The sequence below is a fragment of the Taudactylus pleione genome, unplaced genomic scaffold (genome assembly GCF_031769625.1).
Source record: "Taudactylus pleione unplaced genomic scaffold, aTauple2 ptg000016l, whole genome shotgun sequence".
Classification (NCBI taxonomy): domain Eukaryota; kingdom Metazoa; phylum Chordata; class Amphibia; order Anura; family Myobatrachidae; genus Taudactylus; species Taudactylus pleione.
In genome coordinates, this window is record NW_028284418.1 from 53,052,501 (window position 1) to 53,075,547 (window position 23,047).

General features: G+C 42.6%; 1 protein-coding gene across 3 annotated transcripts in view; it reads right to left on the reverse strand.

Annotated features, from left to right (window-relative positions):
- The window catches only part of TNKS2 (tankyrase 2), a 72,517-nt gene that overhangs the window by 41,849 nt on the left and 7,621 nt on the right, over positions 1-23,047 (reverse strand). For all 3 annotated transcript variants that reach the window (XM_088476470.1, XM_088476478.1, XM_088476459.1), the window contains exons 2-8: positions 19,398-19,622; positions 16,508-16,603; positions 14,873-14,909; positions 12,314-12,389; positions 10,377-10,471; positions 6,991-7,057; positions 749-935 (exon numbers count right to left, since the gene is read on the reverse strand). In XM_088476470.1, the coding sequence (XP_088332596.1) occupies positions 749-935; positions 6,991-7,057; positions 10,377-10,471; positions 12,314-12,389; positions 14,873-14,909; positions 16,508-16,603; positions 19,398-19,622 (783 nt within the window). The remainder of the gene's footprint in view (positions 1-748; positions 936-6,990; positions 7,058-10,376; positions 10,472-12,313; positions 12,390-14,872; positions 14,910-16,507; positions 16,604-19,397; positions 19,623-23,047) is intronic.

A 23,047-nucleotide genomic window follows, 5' to 3' on the forward strand; every position in this document is an offset into this window, starting at 1 on the left:
CCAATAATTCAAATTTACAAGCTCTAACACAGTCAAATGTAATAGTCTGCGAGTTGCAGGAACCAGCGTGATTCCAGCGTTTTAGCCCATAAAACTGAAGCAGCGATAACTTTAAAAGACCAGGTTAATTCTACCTTTTAAATTATCGCAGCTTTAAATCTACGGACTAAATCTCCGGAATCATGACTGTTTCTGCAACTCTATTACATATGTGCCAAAGTGTTTCGTTTTGGACCAGTGCTGTCACAAGTACAATTATCATAAATGTGACTGACCGAGAAATAATCAATAAATGTTTGCCCTCTTTTATCAGGCTACAAAGAGCAAGAATGAAACCCAAAACACTATTCTTCTAGTAATGTTGGTAGCATGAAACAGAGAATGGCAGAGGCTATGTCTATACAATGTATAGGGAAACCATGTGAAACAAAGTAGATTTCACAATACAACAGTTGTAAATTTAGCGTGCCAGGCCCATGAGACTGTTGGCGTCTTTTTGGCCGAAAATGTAAGCCGCACGGTCGGCTGGTGTGTCCTAGTCACATCGCATCGCGACTTAAGATTTATTTGTGTCGAAAACAGAGACACCCACCGCCAGAGTAGCATGGAAACTGGCAGCTCACTCACGCCATGCAAGTCACACTGCATGGCATACTGAGGCTAGATGTATGAGGACACATCTGTATGCGTCATCAACATGCTGAAAAACCATTCACACACTCAAATCAAACAAAGAATCACTACTCACATGATAATAGTTCCTTTAACTGTGGCGTTGGTGCCAAATCAATGGCGCTTTTATTGTGGCAGTTGAGCATGTTAGGATCAGCTCCATAACTAAGTAAGAGAGAACACACCTCCACGCGGTTCTTAGAGGCTGCTTCATGAAGAGGAGTGAATTGCCAGAGATCCATTGCATTCACACAGGCACCATGCTGAGAAGAAACATGTTACGTAACTTAACTGAAGTGGATTATAATGAACTTTCAAAAGTTATGGTTGTGTTACGTTTAGTTATAATCCGTATTGAGAAAAAGAGCAGCACTTAATTATAAGAAGGGGGTGTAATGTTGGTGCAGTGGCTACAAAGGATAGTCAAATGGTATCTACAGACTCTGACCTATGGCAGCTGGGTCTTTGCTCCATGGCACAAATTTGGCCACCTGTTGACATATGACACTGGGTTGTATAGTTGATCATCTCAGTAAATAAAACCCTCATCAGGGTCCTGGGAGAGGACTACATTTCTAACACACAGTCCACTTCTTAGCCATCCTGCTACAGTGCATCCAGAAAGTATTCACAACGCTTCACTGTTTCCACATTTTGTTATGTTACAGCCTCATTTAAAAATCGAATAATATGAGATATGGTAAGAACTTACCCTTGTTATCTCTATTTCTACGAAGTCCATAGGGTTCCACAGGATACCTTGGGGTATAGGTGTGACGTCAGTCGCAGGGCACCAAAGAGTTAAGCTTTCAGCCTCCCAGGATGCACTGGGTCCCCCTCCTATACCCCGCCCCCGAGCCAAGGCACCTCAGCTAGTTACCAAGCCATATGCCGGAGGAGGAGAAGGAAGAGAGAGAACAAAGATCTGGACACATACAAGAATCACATTCTCACCAGAGGGAGACGGAAAACCGGTGACCAGAGCAAAGCCCATCTGCAGCACAGGTGCGACAGGGCGGGAGTCCTGTGGAACCCTATGGACTTCGTAGAAATATAGATAACAAGGGTAAGTTCTTACCATATCTCATATTTTCTACTTCAGGGTCCATAGGGTATCCACAGGATACCTTGGGGATGTCCCAAAGCAGTATCCTTTAAGGGTGGGGACGCTCATGTGCTGAAAGGAGAATCCGCCGCCCGAAGGAAGCATCCTGAGAGGCGAAGGTGTCAAACCTGTAATACCTCACGAAGGTATGGACAGAGGACCACGTAGCAGCCTTGCAGATCTGGACTGCAGAGGCACCACGTCGAGCTGCCCACGAAGGACCCACGGACCTAGTGGAATGAGCCTTCACAGAAGGAGGAACCGGCAGGCCTTCATGAAGATAAGCTTCAGAAATAGCCATACGGATCCAGGCTGCCAAAGTTTGCTTTGAAGCAGGCCAACCCTTTTTACGGAAGCCATAGAGGACAAACAAAGCGTCCGACTTCCTAAACGAAGAAGTGCGGTCAACATAAGTCCTTAAGGCCCGCACAACATCCAAAGAGGCCTCACCCACGGAAAGACCCGGTGAGTTAAAGGCCGGAACAACGATTTCCTCGTTAACATGAAACTGGGAAACAACTTTGGGAAGAAACTCGGGCCGAGTGCGAAGCATTGCCCTGTTCCCATGAAAAACCAAGAAAGGGGGTCTACAAGAAAGAGCCCCTAACTCAGAAACACGTCTGGCCGAAGCAATAGCCAGAAGGAAAACAGTCTTAGCTGTTAGCCATTTAAGATCCACTGAGCCCAGTGGTTCAAACGGCGGTCCTTGGAGAGCCCTCAGGACCACAGCCAAATCCCAAGGCGCCACAGGTGGAACAAAGGGCGGCTGAATGCGGACAACACCTTGCATAAAGGTGCGCACATCCGGGATTGTAGCAATCCTACGGTGAAACCAGACAGACAGGGCCGAAACCTGTACCTTCAAAGAAGCAAGGCGAAGCCCATGATCTAGTCCCGCTTGCAGGAAGGCGAGAATCCGAGACAGACGAAACTCCCGCGGTGCATAACCTCTCGGTCGACACCACTGTAAGAACGTATGCCACACGCGATGGTATATCCTCGCGGAAGACGGTTTCCGAGCTCGCAACATGGTACGCACCACAGAGCTGGAAAACCCCCGGGACCTCAGCATGGCCATCTCAACACTGCCGGCAAAGGCCCTCCGCGCTACCCTCCCCCTCCGCTAACGGTACTTTACACGTGGTACACTGTAGCCGGAGGGGAAAATCACTTTCAGACATGATGGCACCACGTATGTGACCCCTCTCACCAATTATATATTAAATAGGCGAGAGACCACCCTGCAGCACCGCACCGCAAGGGCTTAGCAGAAAGAACAGGGACAGTAATAAAGCTGACAGTTTAGAGAAGAAAAGTTACAGGCAGCGCTAGCACAGTCACATACAATGCAAAGAAAATCAATTCCTGCACTAACAGCGCTGATCACTCAACTGCACAGACACAGGGCCTGGTAGGACACAGCGCTGCATACACAGACCTGACCACAGCGGAGGAGAGGTATGCGGGGGGACCCAGACCACGATGCTTCCGTCCAGTGCTTCCAGCAGCGTTCCCCATGCGTTGGAGAAGATGGCCGCCGAGAAGCAGAGAGGAGGCTGGCCTGGGGGAGGAGCGCTGACACAGGGCCAGTCAGCACAGTGCAGAGAGGGCTGTGTGCAGCGGGGGAGGCGCCGGCTGTGAGACAGGGAAGGCGCGCTCCCCTGGCATGCATTTAACCCCTGGGACGCCGCAGCGCTACCGCTCTGCTGCGGTCCGCTGTCCCAGGGGGTAGTGGAAGCGCAGGTTGGTCGCCTGGCTCCACGCTGCAGCCAGTCCCCAGGGAGCCCCCTGCCTGGGAACTCAGGACCATGTGATCAGCAGGGACCCACCGCGGGACCCCGCTGCTTACCTCTGTCCCCCTTGAATCCGGCCATGGTCCGGAGCATCTGGGGTCACCGCTAGCTGTGACCCCAGATGCCCACCAGCATCCCCGGATCAGTACCGGCGTTCTGGTACCGGCGGGGTGTAGGGAAGACAGCATGGACGTCAGGACTGACTGTCCATGCTGTTCATCCAGATGTGCAGCCACAGCTGCATGAAGAAAAAGCTTCAGGGGCTCTTCTAGCCCCCACTCCAACAGGTGCACCCGACTCCGGCCGGGCACCAAACTAACCTGAGGTGCCTTGGCTCGGGGGCGGGGTATAGGAGGGGGACCCAGTGCATCCTGGGAGGCTGAAAGCTTAACTCTTTGGTGCCCTGCGACTGACGTCACACCTATACCCCAAGGTATCCTGTGGATACCCTATAGACCCTGAAGTAGAAAAATTCATTTTTGTCCTCAAAATTCTACGCACAATACCCCATAATGACAACGTGTAAAAAGTTTTTTTTGCAATTTTTGCAAATTGTATAAAAAAGAAAAAAACAACCTACGAAACAACCTGTACATAAGTATTCACAACCTTTGCTCAATACTTTGTTGATGCACCTTTGGCAGCAATTACAGCCTCAAGTCTTTTTGAATATGATGCCACAAGCTTGGCACACCTATCTTTGGACAGTTTCGCCCACTAATCTTTGCAGCACCTCTCAAGCTCCATCAGGTTGGATGGGAAGCATCGGTGCACAGCCATTTTCAGATCTCTCCAGAGATGTTCAATCGGATTCAAGTCTGGGCTCTGGCTGGGCCACTCAAGGACATTCACAGATTTGTCCTGAAGGCACTCCTTTGATATCTTGGCTGTGTGCTTAAGGTCGTTGTCCTGCTGAAAGATTAACCGTCGCCCCAGTCTGAGGTCAAGAGCGCTCTGGAGCAGGTTTTCATCCAGGATGTCTCTGTTCATTGCTGCATTCATCTTTCCCTCTATCCTGACTAGTCTCCCAGTTCCTTCCGCTGAAAAACATCCCCACAGCATGATGCTGCCACCACCATGCTTCAACTCTAGGGATGGTATTGGCCTGGTGATGAAGGGTGCCTGGTTTCCTCCAAACAACGCCTGGCTTTCACACAAACAGTTTAATCTTTGTCTCTCATGGTCTGAGAGTCCTTCAGGTGCATTTTGGCAAACTCCAGGCGGGCTGCCATGTGCTTTTTACTAAGGAGTGGCTTCCGTCTGGCAACTCTACCATACAAGTCTGATTGGTGGATTGCAGCAGAGATGGTTGTCCTTCTGGAAGGTTCTCCTCTCTCCACAGAGGAATGCTATAGCTCTGACAGTATGACCATGGGGTTCTTGGTCACCTCCCTGACTAGGGCCCTTCTTCCATGATCGCTCAGTTTAGACGGCCAGCCAACTCTAGGAAGAGTCTTGGTGGTTCCGAACCTCTTCCATTTAGGGATGATGAAGGCCACTGTGCTCATTGGGACCTTCAAAGCAGCAGATATTTTTCTGTACCCTTCCCCAGATTTGTGCCTCGAGACAACCCTGTCTCAGAGGTCTACAGACAATTCCTTGGACTTCATGCTTGGTTTGTGCTCTGACTTGCACGGTCAAGTGTGGGACCTTATAAAGACAGGTGTATGCCTTTCAAAATCATGTCCAATCAACTGAATTTACCACAGGTGGACTCCAATTAAGCTGTAGGAACATCTCAAGGATGATCAGTGGAAACAGGATGCACCTGAGCTCAATACTACATGTGATTTCTTAGTGGATTTTTTTTTTTTTTAAATTAAATTTGCAAAAATAACTTTTTACACGTTGTCATTATGGGGTGTTGTGTGTAGAATTTTGAGGACAAAAATGAATTTATTCCATTTTGGAATAATGTTGTAACATAACAAAATATGAAATAAGTGAACTATTGTGAATACTTTTCCGGATGCACTGTATATTTAAAAAAAAAAAAAAAATGAACTACCGCCCTACTGCTTTTTTAAGTGTTATGATCGTGGGTGCAGCAATGCTTATAAACCATGGCCATTGTGTTGTACTGATGTCATTGTTTTCTTGTTTTGCTCATTTGTAAGGCGCTGCGGAACCTTTGTAGCACCATAAAAATAAAGGATAATAATAAGATGTAGAGGGGATTTCAATCAGATTCAATTCAAATTGATAACCCAGGGGTAACTAATTAGCCCCAAAGTCAGCCTACAAGCTGCACATAACGCGTATTACTTTTCGGGTATAAGCAGACTCGAAAAGATAACGCGATAATTAGCCTGTTATCGGGTGAAAACACTGGGTTATCACATATGTCCAGGAACTTCTCCCGGACTCCATGTGTTAAGGCTAGATAAAATATTAGACCGAGAAAAAAGGGCTGCAATTGAATAGTCCCAGGCTATTCTCTTTTTTCACCCCCGACAAAATTATTGGGGCTACTTGAATTCCTCCCATAGAAAGGGGTTTTGTTTTTTGTTTTTTTAATATACTATATATTTTTTTTCAATTCAATTTTGGATAAAAGGCATTCAGATTTAAGTATGATCATAACGGTGTGTTGAAGATACCTAATCTCTAAAACTGAATTTTCACACTAGGGTGCCAGCCATACTTTTGGCTCTGGCTTATGTGACAGACACAAAGAGAATGGTAGAGTATCATTAAAAATTAGCCTATGGTATCTGCTCATAGACTAAATAAAATAATGTCACTCTTGTTACAGTAATCTCTTAACATTTACAATTATGTCTATATAAAAAAAGATTTAGTGTGCTTTTAGCTAGTCATACATTTATTTTGTCAGCCCATTAAGTCTCATACAGATTTGTAAGGGGTGTTTTGAGAACAAGTCAATCACATTCTAACAATCATAACAATTTCAGATATGAGCAGGCCATGCAGGGAATATTGTAGGCAGATGACTACATGGGCCTGCATGTACAATAACCACTGGAACATGAGTCAGCTGATTACAACAAGAACAGCCATATCATTAGTGCAACCAGCCATGCAGGTTTCCATGTCTGAGTGTGTGTGTGTGGCTAGCTTTATCAATACAAGGCAGAGTAATGGGAGATTTTAAGTTACTGGAGAGCTTTAGGGGCCTGTACTCGCTATGGATACGCTTGTTGACCAAGGAACTTAAAGTACTATATGCACAAACAGGAACCACTTGTAATTTTTCCAGCTTGTGACAAGGGCTGTACCAGTCCAGGTGACTTAGAGCTGGAAGACACTATATGTAAATAGGGGAGTATATGACCGTCCTGGTAAAGTAAGGCACAGTCACATCCTGGTACAGGGAAGGGTTAAAAAATTAGACTAAGATTTTTCAATGTATACAAATAGTCTTACATAATTACAAATACTAACAAATGGAATAATTACCTTTACAAGAAGCTCCGTTACCTCATAGTGACCATATGAACAAGCATTGTGAAGAGGCACCAAATCTCTATAAATGCAACAAAAGAAACAGTCACAATAACGACTACTGATGATAAAACCTATTTATTACCAGTTATACCTATATAACATATACATCTTCGCTTCCTATACTCTTTATAGTGATGTGGCACAGCAAGCATGTTTGAATACTGCCTTCGTTCAGTAAATAAGATACCTTTCAGATGTATTTTGATCGGTGAAGGTGTCACTTTTTTGCATCACGTCAAAAATGCTTAAAATGTCAGACTGGGCTATGAAGGGCCCACAGGGGGAATGCAATGGTAGTAGCCCACTGACAGGGGTGTAACAAGCCACCAGAGGGGAAGAAGGAATGAAGAATAATTGCCCCAATTACCTCACCTGAGTGATAACGCTTTCCTTCTGGCACAGTAAAGGGGACAGGGTATCATTTTAACCAGTGTGAGGCTGCCTCCTGGCCCTTTGCCATGCTATTGAAATAAATGAGCAATGCTGTGTGCACTAGTAGGTAGTAACTATTAAAGAGACGGCCTGATCGGGAATAATTAACATGTATCAACACTATACCTGTCACTATACATAGATAACACTGATATCATACAGAAACTATACACCTATCACTATACATAGTGTATGCTGATTCCACGCATCTTATATACTTTGGCCCTGATTCAGCATGGATCGCACGGCTGCATTCGCACGCACCTGCTCGCAGTGAAAATACGCTAATGAATGCAATCGCACGGCAACCGCAGCACTATACCAAGACGCCCATCACTATATAAAGCCTACCCACTTCCCATGACATGCATCCGCAAGTCAGCCAAAACATCTGAACCATCCGCACAGTTGTGGTTGACCTGACCGTATCTCACAAACTGCTAAACTTCCTGTCGCCATCTAGAATTCTGCCAGTGTATACAATCGTAGGGGCTTAATTATGTATGCCCCTGTAACGGCAGGCACGCCAGCGTTCCGCCAACCAGCCCCCCTCTCCACCCCCAAACGGTCACTTCATGTCACTCACTCTGTGAAGACTCTGCGTGCTCACTGCGATCGCTTCCCGATGGCAGCGGCTGGTTCACGCACTGCGGTGCATACGTAAGCGCAAACATCGGCCAGCTGCATGGGAACGCAGCCGTGCAAACCAAACTGAATAAGGCCATTTGATCGCTATAGACAACCACAGAAAAAAGGGGGGATAGTTTCACAGTATAAGTGGAAACTAATATCCTGGTGCTAAATGGTACAAATTAAAATACCACTGGATATGTTAATGCTGCAAGTTCAATTAACCAGTACTCTTCTGGCAAAACTATTACTACAAACTAAAAACTTCCAATGAACTGCGCAAAAACCTTTAATTGATATTATGTTGGATTGACACAAGGCTTCCTTTAGTATATAAATAATTTAATACACATCTCATGAATACATACAACACAACACAAAACATATCAAAATGACTCAAATTCAGTATGTTGGGTAGTATTTTGAGATAGTTTGGTATCAAACTAGTAACATCTGAACATTGAAGATGATTAGATCTTGGATAAAAAGTAAAACGTGAGTATATTGACATGAGATGTTTTACCATTACTACTACAAGATGGATTTTCAGTTGCGCGATTGTGAGAGCAGCTTTCTTACCATGAGATTATTTGTAATAGTAGTACGGCCACTGATTTAGATCACACAATTGCACTAACTTCTAACGATTAATCGTGTCCAATCGCTATAATGCAAACTTTTGTGTTGTTATTCTGGGCAATGTTACTTTAAGATCTGTGTGATGAGATTTCAGAGATTAATTGAGCAAATCAGCACAGTGTTTTTCTAAACTATTAATCTACGGAAACATAATCCCAGGCTAGAAATTGCCTGAAAGGACCACAACATTTCCATTAACTTTAATCACTTTATTTTAATTTGTACCTGTTGCACAAAGTAAGCACACTGATTTGTTAGGACCATCCTTTTACCTTGTAATAGTGAATACCTAACATATAAGAGCAATTGCATTCCACAAGGTCTTCTGCTTCTTTTTATATTATATAGTACTACTTACACATTGGTTCAGCATACATAATCATACTTACCTAGTCGCCTGGATGTTGCAGGAGGCTCCCGAAGAGTATACGACCCCCATCATCCTGCCCACTCCTAGTTAAGTGAGTAGGATGGGAAGATAATTGCCGGGATTCGCGGCTCCGCATGGAGAGGGCAGGGCTAAATGATGATAAACTGCATCATTTAGTCCTGCCCCCTTCCTTGCAGTCCCACGATTCGAGGCTGTTTTTGGTGACTGGTTCGGGGGTCTAATGAAGTAAGAATCAGCCCCCGCCACCCAAAGTGTCTAGCTTAGTCTCCTCTGCGGGAGTCTCCAGGAGAGGAGATATTAAAGGTAGGTAAGTTTGATACATATGGGTCTATGTATTAAGCCTTGGAGAGAGATAAAGTACCAACCAATTAGCTCCTGTCATGTTACAGGGTGTGTTTGAAAAAAAATATAGTTAGGAGCTGAATGGTTGGTACTTTATATATCTCCAAGACTCTGTACATAGACCCCTTAGTTCATTATCCTGCTCATCAATACATAAGTGGGAAGGCAAATACAGAATCATCTGTATCAGACATTTTTTGTATTTAGAGTCATGTTTAAACTGGTTTTCACACATTCACAGAAAGCAGCTGCTAAAGAGTGTGCATATAGACAACCTGTTCTGACTGACATACAGCATTAAAAGGTTTATGAACAAAAAAAATAAAAAAAGAGCCAGTTATTAAGTTCTGTAACCTGTTTATACATTGCCGTGTCTTGTGCACAATGCCCGTTAGAGGGGAGAGAGCTGGGCCTGCTAACAGATATCCTTGGTCCCTGGTAAATGTGGCTATTGCAGATCACTATTATAGATGCAAAGTGCACAAGACTGAATGGATGTATACATACTATGTTACTACAGAACCTATAACAGGTTCTATTCAAACTTACCTCTTACAGTGCAGCATTAGTGTAGTTATACGGGCCAGAATGAGTTAATATGTGTTGTAATGACAAATAAGAGCCATTGGAGGCTGTAAATTATCATATTGTCACAGTCAGTGGAAAAGACAGGGATAAAGTATTGGTATGTGCTTTACATCAATGTAAAAGCATTATATATAATCTTACAAAAATAAATAACATAACTCAAAAGACTTTCAGCAGTGGTAATTGAAATGTTGAAGTTACCGAGTTCTATCTACTACAACAAATCATAAGAGACACTCTAATAAACAAATATCAATCAGCACTTGTCTGTGTTTAAAGCACAACTAGTATTGATTATTAGTGTGCATCACCATACCCTTTATCCTTGGCGTGTACGTCGGCTCCATGCTGAAGTAACAGTTGTACGATTTTGACACGGTTATAACCTGCAGCTAAATGAAGCGGAGTCGACTGCAGATGTAAAAACAATATACAAAAATTACTCATCTCAGTGGTTTCTAATCTTTAAACAACTTTCATTTATTGATCAGTACATGCCCACCTGCAGGTTTAACTACAAAGCTTCATGTCACCTCTCTGTATCTGCCATCACCCTTCCAATGCACAGAGCCCAGTTTTGTTGGATCAAAATGCCATTAAAATGAAACAATGTCTGCATGATATAAGGCTTTGCCAAAACAAAACAAAAAAGTCAAAATGTCCGAGACTGGAAATCCTTTTAAGCATTTAGGACAGCAGTGTATTTAAAAAGAAAAAAAAAATGTATGTTCTACATTGCAAACTACACTAAAATGTACAATTAATGTGTATTATACCTGAAACGTGAAGTTATTTAAAAAATTACATTATCATTTTCTCCCCAAGGCTCTCTAACCATTCTAATCCGAACATCAAAGTTTTATGGCACTAAACACCAAATTTATTTTTTTTATATATGAAGCATAAACATCACAGGTTGTTAATTCTTACCCTTACTTTCCACTGCAGCTTTGTTAAAAAAAATTCAAATTAAGTATTTGCTCAACATATCCATCACTGAAAGCTATAGTATACAAAGGGACTCTGGTATGAGACAAAAAGCTCAAATGATAAAGCATAGTAATTTGCAGTAAACGGTAAACAGCAGCCTGTGCAGATAACTCCTATTACCTTTGGAAACAAATAACACAATCTCTGACTTCTCAACGTCACTAAAAATGTGATGCCGAATAGGGAATCATCACTTTTCTAAGAAACGTCTAATGCTCTGTTATTTTAGCGAAAGTTATACTGTATAACTCAATTACGTCAAGGTTTAATACCTAACAAATCTATTTACTGTTAGGGGTAAATTTACTAAAGGTCGAATTAGATCGATTAACTTCAATGAAGATGAAACATTACAGATAGTATATTTGCAGATTTTGCAATCGAAAAGCCTAATCAATGTTGCTTGACTTGAAATTTATCTAAAACATACCTTTAGTAAATGTAGCCCCTAATCTTACTTCCTGGTACAATACCCTCCTTAGGGTAGCGACTACTGCTAGACTTGTAATTCTGACCACTGAATGGCTTTTACCGACTGCTCTGATAATAACGTGTATTTTTTATGTCCCCAATATTAATCAATGTCTATCTGGCAAACTGGTTCCAGCGTTTCTTTCGGTGTTGTTTTTTTATGTCATGTAGATGCTATTTAATGTATTTTAAATGCATTAAACCTTTCAATACATTTTTTTTTAAAAATAACATTCAGTCATCTATTACAGTGGAAAATGGGATTTACTTACACTTTCTCTGATTTCTTTCCCCATTCACATTTATACATCAGCTACACACACGTCTCCTGACTTTAGCATTCCTTCAGCTCTGCCTTATTCTAATTCAACCACTGCATCTGGCACTGTCCTCCTTTCTACAAACTACATGCAAGACTGCTACAGTATCTTCCCTAGACCATAACCTTCATTCTCGATTTGCTTCATGTCAAAACACATACAAATGAACAGAAACTAATGCCTAGGAAAAAGGAGCACTACAGTCACAGACAAACGACTGCGCTCTTCATAACTTGCCAGTATATTCGTATAAATGGTCCAAAACGACGCTGTCACTCACAACCACTTACACAAATATGTATGGGATTACTGGAACAAATAGTTTAATTTCCATGTTTTTACTGGTGTAAAAATAAATAAAAAAGCTAGTGATATCAGAATAGTTATTGCCAGTTCATAACTGGCCTAATGGCCGAGACAGTGCACAGCATATAACCTCTGAGTATATAGTGACAAAAAACATGTACATTACCTTCCTTCCATCACTTGCATGGGAATTAACATTAAGGGGAGTCAGCAGGCCCATCATTTTCTCTTCATTTCCACTTCTATAAGAAGCAAAAGTCCAGAAACCGTTAGGTCAACCTATTAGTTATTTAGGATTACATTTATTGTAGTAAGCACAAATCATTATTAATGTTTAAGGCTTGTATTTGTTAAATTTAATGTGGTTCTCCTCCGATCCCTGTCCCATTTTAGGCAATGCTAATAGTTTCTGAAATGACATATACAGCAGCTTGCAAAATTATTCAATCTCCTAAAAAGTCAAGAGATTTGTCTATATTACAACTGACACTACCACAGATTGTTCCAGACAGTCATTTTATTGCGATTTTTAGTATGCTCTTTAAGTAAATTCTGAATAGTGATTTTATTTTTTTAAATGAAAAACTGCTGCTTGCACAAGTATTCAACCCCTGCAGTCTAGTACTTGGCAGAACCACCTTTTACTGCAATAACAGATTTAACTCCTACACTGCTGAGGGTTTTTCTCATCCTGAGATTTATTTTCACATTTTCGCTTGTCACATTTCAGCGCCATATCAATGATTTTTTTATGCGGCACACAAATTATACCTTGTTTTCTTTTTCATCAGAAGACTTATTTTTAGAATATATCATTAGTATTTTTACTAAATCTACCACGGCAACAATTTTTTTTAACCAAAATGGGCATTTTATTGAAATTTTAAGAAAGGGAACGTGCAGTTTTTAGTATTAACAACAAAAGTAAATACTTTGGGTTCCTCTTCCGACAACTCACCATGCAAAAACCATAAAAAGTAGGATTCTAAGGGGTATATTTACTAAAGTGAGAGTTTTTAGAAGTGGAGATGTTGCACATAGCAAACACTCAGATTCTAGCTATTATCTTCTAGAAGGTGCTTGTTAAATGTTAAGTAGAATCTGATTGGTTGCTATGGGTAACAATTCTAAAAACCCACACTTTAGTAAATATACCCCTATGTGTAGGTGTTAACCAAAAAATCTACAATTCTTTTTATTTAATTTAGAGATTTTTTTTATTTGCTGCCACATATGTATACTGGCGCCACTTCCAATGACAGCACCGGCAGCTGCAGGGACATGGCACGCTACCCGCTGCTGCAATTGATCAGTGGGGCTCATTTTCCACAGTCTAGCTGTGTATGTGGATGAGTCCTACTGGTTCTCTGCAGCAAATGGGGATAAGTCTGATAGGGCAAGTTTGTACCACGTTTGCACACTGTTTGGGAGTGATTTTTGCTCATTCTTCCTTGCACATTTGCTCTAGGTTGTTCAGATGACGATTGTGGACTGCAATTTTCATAAAGTGCCACATACTCAAGTGAATTGAGATCTGGAGTGTGACTTGACCATTGCAAAACATTCACCTTTTTGGATGTTCAACCATGCCACTACTGCTTCGACCTTGTGCTTGGGATCATTATGCTCAAAAGGCTAACATTCTCCCAAGCTTTAGTTTTCTATCAGACTGAAGCAGTTCCCTTGCAGTATCTCCCTCTATTTTGCACCATCCGTCTTTCAGTTTAAACAAGATGTTCAGTCCCCATTGAGGAGAATCCCCACAACACAATGCTGCCATCACTATACTTTACTGTTGGGTTTTCGTTTGCAGAGGAATTGGCAGTGTTAGATTGTTGCACAGCATTTTAAATTGAGGCCAAAAAGCCTTATTTTTGCCTCCCCTGACCAAGAGGTGCTTTAATGTGGTTTTTCTTCAGTAATGACTTCTTTCTAGCCCTCCTCCCGTTACAGGCAAGTTGTGTGGAGAGCTCTTGATATGGTTGACTGGTGAACCTTCACGCCAGTCTCAGTCACTTTGCTCATGCATCTGTGGCTAACCACACGTCTCCTGCTTTCTCTGACGCAGAGTTCTGAAGGACACCCTTGTCTACGCAGTGCCTCAGTGAAATGATGCAACTTCCATTTTCTTACAATTGAAGCAACAGTGCTCACTGAGATATTCAACCACTTAGATACTATTATCTAGCCTTTTCCTACATTGTGCAGGTCTATAAATTAATCTTTATATTCTTTCTTCTTTGGTCTTCATTTTTACAGTATGATTAAGGTTATTTGTATTAGGAGGTCATTTATCCATAAACATTGACCCTGTTTTCAAATGATTCACATGTAGAGGCTAAAAGCCAATTGTTAGAACAATCTCTTTCATCTGTATAAACTAGAAGCTTCTACAGCACAGGGGTTAAATACTTCTGCAAACAGCATTTTTTGTTTAAATCTGCAGACAAATAATGAATTATGAGATTGTGCATTTGCTCTAAGCGTTTTTCTCTCTCTCAATTGTCTTGAACAATCTAATTGTCATTGCAATACAGACAAATATGCTGACTTATTAGGGGGTTGAATACTTTTGCAAGCCGCTGCATGTATGCTTACTCTTAGGTTGAAATGTAAGGACTCTGTAAAATATATTTATATTATACATTGTTACATAGATCCATTTTTTTTTTCTTTTAAACAGAACACTAATACAATTCAAACTTGAAATTCTTGCAATACATACCTTGCACTTTCCAACAGTTCATCCTTCTTGTAATCCCCTGCAAAATTAAAATACATATAATAGAAGCAAAAAAAAAAAAAAACTACAAATACATGACTTACATTGATAACATGCACAACTTTCAATACATTTAATGAAAATTATATTACATTACAAAATCATTTACCTTCACTCGAGTCATACAGAAGGAAACATTAAATAACAAATGCAGTACTCACGAAGCTTTAATGATAGATGGAAATTAATAACAGTGTATGGTCTTTACTGTGACCAGCAAGACTGAACATCACCAGCCCAGCGTTCTCCCCATGCTTTATTTGTCGGGCAGTCCACCCGGCAAAAATCCCCCACCGCCCGGCACTGAGAACTAGTGGCGGTGCAGCCGATGCATTGCACAGGGGCCCGCACCGGCCGCTAGTGTCCCCAGGGCACCACAAGTGTAGGGCAGACCGCAGTGAATAGCGGTCTGCCCTACACAGAAACATACACACAGCTGCCAGCGGCAGCTGTGTTTGTGTCATAGCAGCGCAGCCAGCCAATGAGAGTCATACAGACTCTGATTGGCTGCTGCGGCCACGGAGGGATCCGGCTAGAGCTCCCATTCCGGCTCCCCCCGCAGCAGTTGATGGGAGAGATGTCATGACATCTCTCCAGTAGTGCAGAGCGGGCCGGGAGCAGCGGACAGCGGTGGTCGTCAGCTGGAGCAGGGATCAGGTAAGTTGTCTATATTTTTCTTTTGTGAGTATGCGTTACTGTATAAAGGGGGCTGCAACTGGGGGCTGCTATGGGGGGGGCACTGTATCATGGGGCTGCTACTGGGGGGGCACTGTATCATGGGGCTGCTACTGGGGGGCACTGTATCATGGGGCTGCTACTGGGGGGCACTGTATAAGGGGGCTGCTACTGGGGGCACTGCATAAGGGGCCAGCCTGGGGGCACTGCATAAGGGACACTATTTAAGCCTGGAGGTACTGCATAAGGGGCCAGTCTGGGGGCTCTATTTAAGCCTGGGGCACTACATAAGGGACCAGTCTGGGGGCACTACTTCAGCCTGGGGGCACTGCATAAGGGCAAAGCTAAACTACAGGGGGCACTGTATAAAGAGGAAAACTATAGGGGGCACTGTATAAAGGGCACAAATACAGGGGGCACTGTATAAAGGGCACAAATACAGGGGGCACTGTATAAAGGGCACAAATACAGGGGGTACTACATAAAGGGCACAAATACAGGGGGCACTGTATAAAGGGCACAAATACAGGGGGCACTGTATAAAGGGCACAAATACAGGGGGCACTGCATAAAGGGCACAAATACAGGGGGTACTATATAAAGGGCACAAATACAGGGGGCACTGCATAATGGGCATTTTTGACTGAGAGCCAGTGGGGGAGCAGCCTGAGACCTGTCAGGCTGGATTGGTAAGGGAGATACCCCTTTTCCCGGGACACGGATAACTGCGAAGGACCCCACCCGGTTACTTTTTTATGCCACCCGGCTACTTTTTGATGCCACCCGGCTGGAAAAATTTCTGGGGAGAACACTGCAGCCATAGGGAAAAATTCAATTCGGCTTTGCCCCATAGTCTGTAAAAGAAGCAGCTCAAAGCAGAGAGAAGTGCAGAGCAGTCATTACCTGTCAGCACTGCTTTTGCAGATGGGTCAGATAAATCCAAAGCTGTCCGGCTGTCTGTGTTACGGATTGTTGGATCTGCTCCGTGCTGAAGCAGTACTAAAAAACAAAACAGCCACTATTAGAACAGTGATATAATGTAGATGTAATAAAGAAAATAATTACATTTAAATAAATTGTGCCCACTTCTCTTTCCTTTCTGTATGAGCAAATGCTGCTGTAACTAAAGCTGGGAACACACTAGACCAGTGGTTCTCAAACATTTTGAATCACTGCACCCTAGAGTATCAGCATTGTTTTCACGGCACCCCTAAGTTTAAGTTTGTTATTGAGTAATTCAGAAATATAAATGTAGTGAAGTAGTAAAGTGAAGTAAATTGTGCTCCCCTGTCCTCCTTAGGCTCAGTTATGTGGTGGTGGACAGGTTTACACTTCTGTTTGTTCACATATTTATATTACATTGACCATAGTTTGATTTGGTGCTGGACCAACCTGAGGCACCCCTGCAAGTGTCCCAAAGCACCCCAGGGTGCCCTGGCGCACTGTTTGGGAACCACTGCACTGGACGATATGTCATTTTAGGATGGATCAGAATGACAAATCGCCACATTGTCCAGTGTGTATGCACTATTGCACACTCCCGCGCGTCGTTCGCCACATCTTCATATAGGCCGGCAGTGCAGGTAAATCTGAAGATCTGGTGGCCGACAATGGTTCTGGATACGGCGGGGGAACGATTTATCGGGCAGTCGTACACCAGATGTATCGTCCAGTCGCATCTGCCGTCGCTGGGTACACACATCGTCTAGTCCAGGGGTGGGGAACCTTTTTTCTGCCGAGGACCATTTTGATATATATAACCTTATTCGCGGGCCTGGTGCAGGCCACGCCTGTCCTCCTTGTGACGTCACACAGGGAAGGGCCACAATCGTTGGGGATTACAGAAATGCCCGGAGTATCCTGGGAGTGCTCCGGGGAGCTGTAAGAGCAGCAGTGTGACCATCTGAAGCGTCCTAAGGATGCTCCTGGCGGCACTGCTGCATAGCTTCTGGCTGCGAGATGAGGCGAGCAGAGAAAAGCTCAAAGGGCCAGACTAAATTACTCCGCGGGCCTTATATGGCCCCCGGGCCTGAGGTTCCCCATCCCTGGTCTAGTCAATAAATTTACCAAAAGCGGCTGTATCCAGTCAACAGACAGATTGAATTCCATCTTGTGTGTGACTTATATCTATTTCAGATGCTGACATGTCTACTGAATAAAAGGAGGAGATTTGGGGAATGAGAGATGGGATGTGCGGGGAGGTAACTTGCAATGCAGACAAGGCCGCATCATGCTGGATGTCACCTTCTTTGCCAGTAATGACAGTAAAGGGGGTTATAGTCTAGTTTGGAAGCATGCTACTTTTTTGTTCCAGGACATGTTTGTAATAACACAACTGGGAGGACAGAACATTTGTAGAACAAAATAAATAAAATCACATTATAGCTTGAAGCTGGGCATCCACTACACAATTTTCTGTCAGATATCTGTCTGGTTGGAATGAAAACCTGGTAATGTATGGGAGCAAATGACAGTCGATCATATGGTTTGTTCACATTGGTTACATTTGTGTGTTTTAACCAATTTGTCTGAAAAACCATTTTTGGCTATTTTCCAGTGCTTGTGAGCAATGGACGATTGTCATTTGCTCCCATACATTACCAGATTTTTATTCCAACCAGCCAGATTGGACAGTTATCTGACAGATAATTGTATAGTGGATGGCCAGCTCGAGTCTCCGAAATTTAAACTGTTTGGGACCAGAAGTATTTTGGATATATCAGATTTTTCTGTATTTTGGAATATTTGCGTAGTATAATGAGATATCTTACTCCTTGTGCGTTAAACGGCCTTTCTAGTCATGTCATGCCATGGAGAGACTCGGCAGCACTGACGTCTGTGTGTGACTTTGTACCTTCAAATGAGTCTTATTTGCATAGTGATGTGCATAGGAAGCACAAGCAGCTACTGCTATGGCATGCCTATATTATGTGTGCATGTGCGGCTGTATCTGCATGCTGACACTGTAGTGTAGCATTTTGCATGCAGTTACACCCACACACAGAACGTAGGCATGCCGTATATCATTTTAATCAGCAGAAACTACTTGTGCGTCCTATTCACATCACTTTGCAAATAAGACACATTTGATGCTAAAAACTTGCACAAAATGATGCTCGACTCTACAGAGTCATAGGGCATTCATACCTTATGTTTAACGCGACTAGAAGCGCACGGAGGCGAGATGCAGGTGGACACATCTGTACACAAAATTAATTTGCGTTTCATATACACTTTATACGCACAGCCTGAAGATAATTTCATACAATAATTTTTATAATTTGTGCATTTAGCAGTTTGTGTACACTGAACCATCAGAAAGTAAAGGTGTCACTATCTCAGTTGCACTAAAAAAAAAATCCACATTTTGGAATTTTGGACATGGGAGACTCAACCTGTATTATTATTTAAATACAGTGCCAGAATCGGTGTCTTCCAACTATACAAATTAATACCAGAATATACCACACAGCACTTATTAACCGGTCCACATCAGCTGACCGGCATCCGATTTGATTTCAAAACTGGAATCAGGTATGTGCAAGATAGTGCTAATGACATACTCCTAAGCTGTGTGTAGTTGTTTTATACCAGAAGGTAATGACAAAAGAAATATTAAGGAAAGGTTCTTAATATATATAAAAAAATATGTTTATCATCTTCTATTCTCGTAGAACAGAATTATACTAGCTGCCAAGTTATTAAAAATAATAAACATTGTTTTAGTGCATGGTAAATGCAGAACATTAACTGTATATCCCTCATTACACAACCTCGATAGAGACAGGCATACCTATGCAGACATCTATTTTGCCTTTGATAGCGGCTTCATGGAGAGGGGTATAATTCCAATTGTCACGGGAATTAGGATCAGCGCCATGTCTCAGCAAGAGATTGACAACTTCAGCATGACCAAAAGAGCAGGCATTGTGCAGAGGAATAAGGCCGCCATCATCGCGAGCGTGGACATTGGCACCGCTCTGCAGTAAGTGTTCAACAACATCCTTCCGTCCAAATCCTTGGGAGACAAAAAAACAAAACTTTTGAAAATACAAATAAACAAAAAACAAATGTGCCCAACCACACACATACTGAAGATGTGTACATGTCTAATTACAGCTGCCCCTGCTTTCGGAGGGCTTTAATACTTAAAAACCAAACAATTAATTACTAACAAGCTATATTTATCTACATTAGAAGCAAAGGGAACTGACTCTATAAAAGCCTATGGGAAGGCAGACTGCAAATTCAGCAAAGACAATTTATAAAAGTTTCAGATTTTCATGGGTACACTATAGGTCGATGGGTTGGCAGTCGACCTGACAATTGGTAAGTGCATTCACACTTACCAATTGTCTGCCCTATGTGCCAGGGTTGACAGCTCAACTGGGCGTTCGCCGCCGGGTCCCTGCAGAATGTGTACAGGTGATCAGCAGGTGCCAGTACACACCAGCAGATGACCAATATATCTTCCATTTGATGCACAGCAGATTGGATATGTCTGTGCACGACGTCATTTACAGACACACCCGGCGATGCACTATAGCTATATCGCCCGTTGAAACGGGCAATATATCTATCAATGTGTACTAAGCTTTAGACCAAATTGGGCTGCTATGGTTGACTGAACCTTAATTACAAGAATACGACCACAAAAAAAAGTATGGTACAAATCGATACAAACGCACTTACAGTACAGGCTACACTATACCTTCATTAAGCAGTACTAGATGGACTAAATGGACTAAAATGAAACCGCCAAGGAAAGGCAATTTTATTACTTTCAAATATATAATAAAACCCATAACCATGATTTTTCAGAAGACTAGGCTTAAAAATTACCACTTCTTTAAGAGGCTTCAGTCCTCCATAACATAGACAAGCGGTCATTAGGAATTAATGCTTCCAATATCTTTCACACATATTGGGCTCCAAGGGGGACTTAGGGTCAGGCACCCCCGTGAGGGTTTGGATTTAGGCTAGGGGACGGGGGGCCTAGGGTTAGGCACTATAAGGGGAGATTAGGGTCAGGCACCCCTAAGGGAGGGTTAGGGGGGAAAATAGGGTTAGTTATACTTACCATATCAGCAATCGGGATCTTCACCCCTGCCGGGCTTCCGCTGTCGGGATTTGCGGCCGGCGGTAATAACTACTACACACCTTACACGAGCTTCCTGCTACTCTTCGGTACAGAGGCGAAGCAGGAAGAGTTATAGCGGCACAATCTGTGCTGCTATAAAATACATCTCCCCTGTGTCAGATATGGGGATGTAGTTACGTGACCGCAGCACGGGATGCCGGCGGACAAAAACCCGGCGTCAGAATCCTGACACACAGCCACAACACCGGTGCCAGAATCCCGACAGACGGCATCCCGAACGCAAGCATTGCGGGCCAGGTTAGCTGTTAGCCGAGGTTGGGAGGGGAGGTTTGGTTTAGGGACCACGGTGAAGGGGGTAGGGTTTGGGTTAGGCTGCGGGAAGGTTAGTGTTATGCTGTGGACAGGGGGGGGGGTAGATTTAGGCACTACCACAATAAACTCATTGTTTTATATAAAGTAGCCAGTATGTTTACTGATAACAATTAGAAAGATCCATTTCCTTCTTCTATTTTCTGCACTATTCTTTCTATTATTCTTGTCAGAGGTATGCACCAAGAACTATACCTGTTTTACACATAAATGATAGACCCTGAACACTGGAGAACAGAAAGTAACATATAGGTCTCAGTTCAATTCTTACCACATCTTATCATACAGATGTGTCCTTATACACTGAGGCTTCAGATGCGAAAAATAGTTCCTCTTGGTGCACCAGGTCCCGGGCGACTAGGCTGCACCAAGCGTCTTTCTCACTCAAAATGTGCATCTTATTTGTATAAACAAAACAAATGGCAGCGACAAAACTACATGGTTAGCTTACACGCCGTGTAAAGAGAACTCTGATGCAAGCGGCCACAGCTGTTTCTCACGCCAAGCTCCGTTGTGCTTCATCTGCGACTTTGCACATAAAACAGATTCCTGTGCGGTTAATATCCTCTTACTATACTATGAGCAGCTTTTTGCTGATTCTGTGATCGGTATAAGATGCAAAAAATTTTAACAAGTTCAGTACGATACTCCTCTCGGAGTGTCTCAGTCACGCCGGGCATCTCACACTGCATGGTGTAGAAGGACACATCTGTCACTAAACTAAAGGGACAAGCCAAGGCATTAAAAAAATTGCATCTATTATTGTTGCCATTTTCACAATATTGCCCAAACACCACAACAAAGTTCCTTTTTTATCTCTGCACATTAGATGAGATTCTAACCAACTTATTCTCTGGACTTTCCAGTTAATGTTTATTGAAAAGAAGTATTCAAACTATAAAAAGTATATTATAATCAGTAAAAGTGATCAGAGCATTGTAGTGGTCAGAGACCGCACTGCACATGACTTACTGAGACAGAGCAAGCTCAGCAGCAAAATGTCCCTGGAGATTATTTATGAAATTGTGTATACAGGTTGAGTCTCCCATATCCAAAATGCTTTGGACCAGGGGCATTTTGGATATCGGAATATTCCATATTTTGGAATAATTGCATACCATAATGAAATGTCTTAGGAATAGGACCCAAATCTAAATACAGGATGCATTTATGATTCATATACACCTTATACACACCCTGACGGTAATTTTATTCAATATTTTCAAAAATTTTGTGGCGCAAACAAAGTTTGTGTACATACATGAAATTCATATTTGTTTCATATACAGCTTATACACACAGCCCATAGGTCATTTTATACTTTATTTTTAATAATTGTGTGCCTTAAACAAAGTTTGTGTACATTAAACCATCAAAAAGCAAAGGTTTCACTTTCTCAGTCATGCTAAAAATATTCCGTATTTCGGAATATTTGGATATGGGAGACTCAACCTGTAGTAACAATGGGTGTGCATGCATGTGGGCGTATATGTATTCAAATCTATACTTACGAGAACCATAGTATGACATAACTTTTTGGCAAGCGAAGACCGAAAACTTGGCCAATCTGTTCAGCCTTTAATAGCATAAAATGGTCAATATGCTCCTGCAGTAGTAATATCAGGGTGGTGCTATAATATAGTAAGGTTTGGTTACCAGTCTAATAAACACCCGCAGTTCCACCTTACCATGGTAAATATCTTTCTGGCTTTCAAGAGGGACCAATGTACCTTCAAGTTCTGTAATGGCAACAGTGACAAGTAGCAGCAAGACCATGAAGGAAAACGGAAACGGGACAAAAGACTCTTCTCTGTGGAATGTGTAAGATCTATCCACACTTCTAAAGGAGACATGCAAATTAAAATGAAGCAGCCAAAGCTTTCATGTTACCAACAGGCTCAAAACACAGCTACGGTATGTTCTGCTAGAACCACTCTGCAACAAAGGTGTCTATCAGAATAAAATAGAGGCGC